At 46.5% G+C, this 6924-nt stretch overlaps 1 protein-coding gene across 1 annotated transcript; it reads left to right on the top strand.

Annotated features, from left to right (window-relative positions):
• The first annotated feature begins 5826 nt into the window (after positions 1-5826).
• LOC142426130 (small EDRK-rich factor 2-like) lies at positions 5827-6028 on the top strand. Its single transcript, XM_075531600.1, has one exon. It carries the CDS (start codon positions 5827-5829, stop codon positions 6001-6003), a length of 177 nt encoding a protein of 58 aa, XP_075387715.1. The 3' UTR covers positions 6004-6028.
• The last annotated feature ends 896 nt before the right edge of the window (positions 6029-6924 follow it).

Below are 6924 nucleotides of genomic sequence, written 5' to 3'. Positions count from 1 at the left end.
CCCTCCCCGCTCCTTCTTCCCTCATGAGCCCTTGATAATTTATAGATTGTTATTTTGTCATATCTTGCCCTATCCGTAGTCTCCCTTCCGCCCCCCCTCTCTGCCGTCCATCTCCCAGGGAGGAGGTCACATGTGGATCCTTGTAATCAGTTCCCCATTTCCAACCCACTCACCCTCCACTCTCCCAGCATCGCCCCTCACACCCCTGGTCCTGAAGGTATCATCCACCCTGCATTTCTTGTGCCTCCAGCTCCCATATGCACCAGTGTACAACCTCTGCCCTATCCAGTCCTGCAAGGTAGAATTCGGATCATGGTAGTTGGGGGGAGGAAGCATCCAGGATATGGGGGAAAGCTGTGTTCTTCATCGGTACTACATCGCACCCTGACTGACCCGTCTCCTGTCCTAAATCCCTCTATGAGGGGATCTCCAGTGGTCACACTTGGGCCTCAGGTCTCCACTCTGCACTTCCCCCTTCATTCACTATCAGCACATTTTTAAATGCAGTTTTTGTGGTAAAATTAGGTGCCTCAGCTGATATTCAGGTAGGCTTATACTCAAGTGTATAGGTAAGTATAGATCTAAGACACTACATTGATAGTAAACTGTTAACATGGCAATAAAAACGAATATAATGTCAAAACAGATCAAGTTGTATACTTTAAATATATGCAGATTATTGCACTTCAATATTTATCAACAAAATTGTACCCCTCCCCGCCAAAACAAGTCATGAGAGGTGAAATTGAGGCATAGGATCTGGGACTGGACACTTGGAAGCTAGAGTGACCTGGGAAGATGAGAAGAGCAAAAGGCCATGGAACTAGGAAGAAAGGGACCCAGAGCAAGAGTAGGATGTTGTAGAAATGGAAAGAAAGAGGGAACGTGTTCTCTAAAACTGGTGAATTTTCTTTCTTTTTTTAAAAAATTTATTGGGGACTCGTACAACTCTTATCACAATCCATACATGCATCCATTGTGTCGAGCACATGTGTACATTTGTTGCCATCATCATTCTCAAAACGTTTGCTTTTTACTTGAGCCCTTGGTATCAGCTCCTCATTCTCCCCCTCCCTGCCACCCCTCCCTCATGAACCCTTGATAATTTATAAATTATTATTATTTTCTCATGTCTTACACTGTCTGACTTCTCCCTTCACCCACTCTTCTGTTGTCCACCCCCCAGGGAGGGGGTTATAGGTAGATCCTTGTGATTGGTTCCCCCTTCCTCCCCCACATTCCCCTTCCCCTCCTGGTATGACTACTCTCGTCATTGGTCCTGAGGGATTTATCTGTCCTGGATTCCCTGTGTTTCCAGTTCCTATCTGTACCAGTGTACATCCTCTGGTCTAGCTGGATTTGTAAGGTAGAGTTGGGATCATGATAGGGGGGCGGGGGGAAGAAGCATTAAAGAACTAGAGGGAAGTTATAATGTTTCATCGTTGCTATACTGTACCCTGTCTGGCTCATCTCCCTGCGACCCTTCTGTAAGGGGATGTCCAGTTGTCTACAGATGGGCTTTGGGTCCCCACTCTGATGAGCCCTCATTCACAATGATCTGAGTTTTTGTTCTTTGAGGCCTGATGCCTGACCCTATCGAAACCTCGTGATCACACAGACTGGTGTGCTTCTTCCATGTGGGCTTTGTTGCTTCTCAGCTAGATGGCCACTTGTTTACCTTCAAGCCTTTATGACCCCAGAGGCTATATCTTTTGATAGCCTGGCTCCATCAGCTATCTTCAACACATTTGCTTATGTACCTGCTTTGTCTTCAGCGATCACGTTGGGAAGGTGAGCATCATGGAATGCCAATTTAATAGAAGAAAGTATTCTTGCATTGAGGGAGTACTTGAGTAGAGGCCCAATGTCCATCTTCTAACTTAAAGCTTGACATTTAAATCTATGTATAGAGGCCTATGCTAAAGGTTTAATACTAAACCTATAAATACATGCACATAGATCTATTTCCTCATTGTCATATATAAATATATTTACATATGTACATGCCTGTATTTACACCTCCATAAATTGCCTTCTACTTTCTCTTGTTCCACTATCATGCTCAGCCTTCATTTGGGTTTCACTAATTCCGCTCAGTTGCATTGCCCTTGATCAAGTCCTACCAGACCTCCTACACCCTCCTCGCCATCGATTTTGGATCACTTGTTGTTCCCTTGTCCCTGGGTTTGTTAACACCACTTCCTTTCCCCTGCCTCCCCCTCTCCCATGTCCCCCAGGAACCGTCGGTCCCGGTCCCGTTTACTTCTCTGGATTGTTTATCCTGCCTATCTTATCTAGATAGACCAGCAGAAACTGGTGAATTTTCATCAAATCCTTATCACAACACCTGTTTAGGCTCTGACAGGAAGCTGTTAGAGGCATCAATGCTAAAGAGATCTTGGAAAGGCCAATGGTGAGACTGTAGTGAAGACAGTGGAGGAGGGACACTTTTTTTCCTTCTTCTCAGTGGACTCCCTAAGCCACCTTGGGTATTGATGCTACCTACAGTGTCCCTCTCTTGACCTCAGAATGTGACTGCACCTCCCTGATAGAGAGGCTACAACTTTGGCATAGGAGGGAGGAGCAGAAATACAAGCTCAAACACTTGGAGTAGGACAGGTTAAATATGAGGCAGACTAGAACATCGAGGATGATGTACACAGTCTGACAAGGCTGAGCAAAGCCTAAAGACCCAGCACGGTCACAGGGAGCTAGGCTTTTGAGACCCAGAAGGGAGGTGTATATAACTGTCTTAGTTAAATAGTGCTGCTATAATGGAAATACCACAGGTAGATGGCTTTAAGGACAGAAGTTCGTCTTTTCAGAGCTCCTGAGGCTAAAAGTACAAATCAGGGCATCAGCCCTGGCAGTTTCTTTTTTGTAAGTAGTCTCAGGCATGCTTTGGTTCCTTGGTTTATAGAAGATACCCACCTACCCACATGGAACCTGTAGCTCCCTATTTGTGTGTGCTTGTGCTGGTTTCTGGATTTATGCTACTACTTACATAATGCAATCATGATTACCGTGGATTATATTACAATATGTGCAAAGTTTAAGGGGTAGAATTCCAACATACTTTGGGAGGATATGAATCAATGCATTATGGTGACAAAATGACAAGTGATGTCTGTTTTATCATTTTAAATCTGAACAGAGCCTAATGAAACCCTGAAAGCAAATTCAGGCTGTTACAGCCTAGGCACCCTCCCACCAGATCCTCGTGCCATAGTTAAATGTGTGTTCCAGAAGTGAGTATGATTGTCTTTCACCAGAGGGAGGCGAAATGGAGATGGGCTGAGGGTGGGAAAAATACTAATAAGATAAATGAAAATATTTTGAGAAGGTAGAAGAGAATTTGGTGAGGAAGTAACCTGAAATCTGTCATGACTCTCTTCTCAAACATTTATTTATTTTTTTACTTCTATCCCTTGATGTCAACGCAGCAGAGTAAAAATAGATAGCCATCATTCTTTGGGCTGCCGGGCATGCAAAGCTTATTATTTGGCAGATCATTCCACAGTGTGAGGCCCTGCTTCCTGCTGAAAAGGAGCCAAGTTCTCTTCGTCCGGCTCCATGGACACTAGCGGGCAGACAGATGGTCAAAGCTTAGCAGTCAGACACTCAGGCCTTTGAACCATGAGCTAGTGATGCAAACATAGGAGGGACTGGCCACCAGGCTGTCCTCACCATGGCTCCAGTAATGATCGGACTTTGGCGGTAGCTCCTGTGGGCTAGCTGTGAGTTCTAAACATTTCCCAGCCTGGTTTTCCAACCTTCCAGATTATTCTGTGAGTTTCCTGATACTTGGCTGATAAAGTCTTTTTCTGAGGTCAGCTTTCAACCAAGAACCCTCACTAAGACCAGAGAAATGCTTTCCCGGGGTATTAGTGACAGAAAAGAATGACGGATATTGGGTGATCTTCCCAACTCAGGAATTTGTCTTTTTATAGGAACTTGCTAGATGAACACTTGTGTTGGCAATCTGAAAATTTGAACAACAACAACAAAAATCCTTCATTGGTGTGTGCCTGAATACAAGACTTTTCTCCATTTGCCATTGTTCTCTTCATCATGGAAAAGAGAAACAAAAATCATTCTGACATCTTTGATGATCAATTCGAATGACTTCAAAATAATCTTACCTTGATCAAATGTATCCGCCCCTCCCTGTTCCCAGAAAAAGATGCAACAGCTGAACATCAGTTACGGGTCCCTCACCACTTTCTTCTGATTGAATATGTATATTCAAATATATATTTTTAATCATTTTTATCATACAACTCTTATCACAATCCATACATACATCCACTGTATCAAGCGCATTTGCACATTTGTTGCCCTCATCATTCCCAAAATATCTGCTCTCCACTTAAGCCCTCAGTATCAGCTCCTCATTTTCTCCCTCCCTCCCCACTCCCCACTCCTTCATGAACTCTTGATAATTTATAAATTATTATTTTGTCATATCTTACACTGTCTGATGTCTCCTTTCACCCATTTTTCTGTTGTCCATTCCCCAGGGAGGAGGTTATGGAGATCCTTGTAGTCGGTTCCCTCTTTCCACCCTACCCTCCTGGTATCGCCACTCTCACCACTGGTCCTGAAGGGATCATCTGTCCTGGATTCCCTGTGTTTCCAGTTCCCATCGGTACCAGTGTCCATCCTCTGGTCTAGCCAGATTTGTAAGGTAGAATTGGGTTCATGATAGTGGGGGGAGGAAATATTTAGGAACGAGAAGAAAGTTGTATGTTTCATCGTTGCTACACTGCACCCTGATGGGCTCATCTCCTCCCTGCTACCCTTGTGTAAGGGGATGTCCAGTGGCCTACAGATGGGTCTTGGGGGATAAGAGTTGAACGAGCCCCTGATAAAATGATTTTTAAGCGTGAAGTTATTGTTTCTTGATATGGCCTCCCTCCAGGTCTATCCACTTCTGCAGGCGGTGTTCCCATCCCCGTAAACTTCCCCAAAGAACGCTTGCTCGTCCGTTCATACCACATCATGACCGCGGGTTAGGGTTAGGCAACCTTAAGGGGCTCAAATTGTGTTCCTTTTCAATGTTCTTTGCATTTGGGGAACAAAAAGAAGCCTGCTGGGGCGTGATCAGCTCTGTAAGGCGGATGGAGGAAGGCTTCTTAGTGGGATTCTCATCAGAGAGCCCTTGGCACCCTCAAAGAAGGAACAGGCGCGTTGTTAAGATGGAGGCCATTCCCTGGCCTGCCCTGCGGCTGCCCACTTTCAGTTTTCTGGAAACGTGCTCTCCATAAGTCACTGTTCCTCCTGGGACAGCGAAGAAAATCTATCGAGATTCTCCTTTTAGAATCCCAAACAAACAGTTGCCGTGACCTTCTGAACTGACCCCTGCGCCTTAAAATTAGCTAGACCCACAGACCCCCTCAGCAGTCGCTGTTTTGATTAGACCCCCTCTTTTAAGTCGCTCTACAAAAACGAAGGCGTGGGTGTTCCTGCGAGGATTTGTCGGCAGTCATCCACGGATTGATAAGACATTTTAAAGCACTTTTTTGGGGGGAGTAATAAAATCAAACCCATGGATTTATGAACTCCAATCTTCACAGCGTTCCTTCCTGACTTCCTCTCTTATCGATCTCTCCAAAAGGGCTCCCTTCTAAATTGAGGGAGATTTCACACTTCTGATCCAGAAATTCTCCACTTAGTATTTCCCTCTATTTCACGAGATATTCTTAGAGTTTGCACAATTTATCGCCCACCTACTTTTGTAGACTGAGTTGTCTGATAAAACATATTGGCAACGTCAGCCAGAACGAGGGGACACAACCTAGGTAGGCCGGAGCCGCTGCCGTCGCCATGGCCCGCTGTAACCAACGCGAGCTTGCCCGCCAGAAGAATGTGACAAAGCAGAGCGACTCGGTTAAGGGAAAGCGCCGAGATGACGGGCTTTCTGCTGCTGCCCGCAAGCAGAGGGACTCGGAGATCATGCAGCAGAAGCAGAAAAAGGCAAACGAGAAGGAGGAACCCAAGTAGCTCTGTGGCTTCGTGTCCAACCCTCTTGCCCTCCCTCCGCCTGTGTGCCTGGAGCCAGTCCCACCACGCTCGCGTTCCTCCTGTAGTGCTCACAGGTCCCAGCACCGATGGCATTCCCGTTGCCCTGAGTCTGCAGCGGGTCCCTGTTGTGCTCCCTTCCCCTCAGGTAGCCCCTCGCCCCCTGGGCCACACCTGGGGGGTGAGGGGGTTACCCCTTCCCAGTGTTTTTTATTCCTGTGGGGCTCACCCAAAAGTATTAAACGTAGCTTTGTTATTCCAAAAAAAAAAAAAAGAAAGAAAGCATATTAACGAAAGAGCGCTCCACTGTTGACTGTCATCCTTAATAAAAATGGCATTCCTACTTAATAATAAAAAAGAAGCAAGAAACACCCCCCTCCCCCCGCCAGGCAGTTCTACTCGGACACTGGGACCCTCTCTCTGTAGGGATCAAGTGGACGGCGCCCCGCACTACCACGCAGGCACAGATGAGAGACCCGGGCTAGGAAATGGTGCTCCTCTGGCTCCTTTCCCTTGGTACCAGGGACTGGAAACAAGGTCCCCACACTCTTAAGGCATTAACGACCGAGAGCGCTAGTTGTCCACCATGAAGCTCCATAGATAGCAAACAAGACTTGAGGGAAAGCACCCCACTGGGGGGGAAGTGGCCGGACACACTGGAATGGACCATTTCAAAGATTTTTCCATACAGTACTAATTAGATTTTCTTTTCCTTTTGGACCCATGGGGTGTCACCTCATACTCGGTGTCTCTCAGTGGCCACGTAAGAACATGCCGGTGGCACTGTGGCCGTGTGGCTTGTGAAATATCTGGCCCTGCACAAAACCAGCCAAAACGTGTGTGCAGACTGATCATGCTGTCGTAGGTGCTCCCCGGTCCGTTCGGGCCTGTACCCGCCTCACG

The sequence above is a fragment of the Tenrec ecaudatus genome, chromosome 14 (genome assembly GCF_050624435.1).
Source record: "Tenrec ecaudatus isolate mTenEca1 chromosome 14, mTenEca1.hap1, whole genome shotgun sequence".
Classification (NCBI taxonomy): Eukaryota; Metazoa; Chordata; class Mammalia; order Afrosoricida; family Tenrecidae; genus Tenrec; species Tenrec ecaudatus.
This window is presented reverse-complemented; position numbering and strand designations above follow the sequence as displayed.

Bases quoted from the DNA above. Each gene is read 5' to 3' on its own strand.
- LOC142426130 (XM_075531600.1), top strand. From the start codon at position 5,827: ATGGCCCGCTGTAACCAACGCGAGCTTGCCCGCCAGAAGAATGTGACA.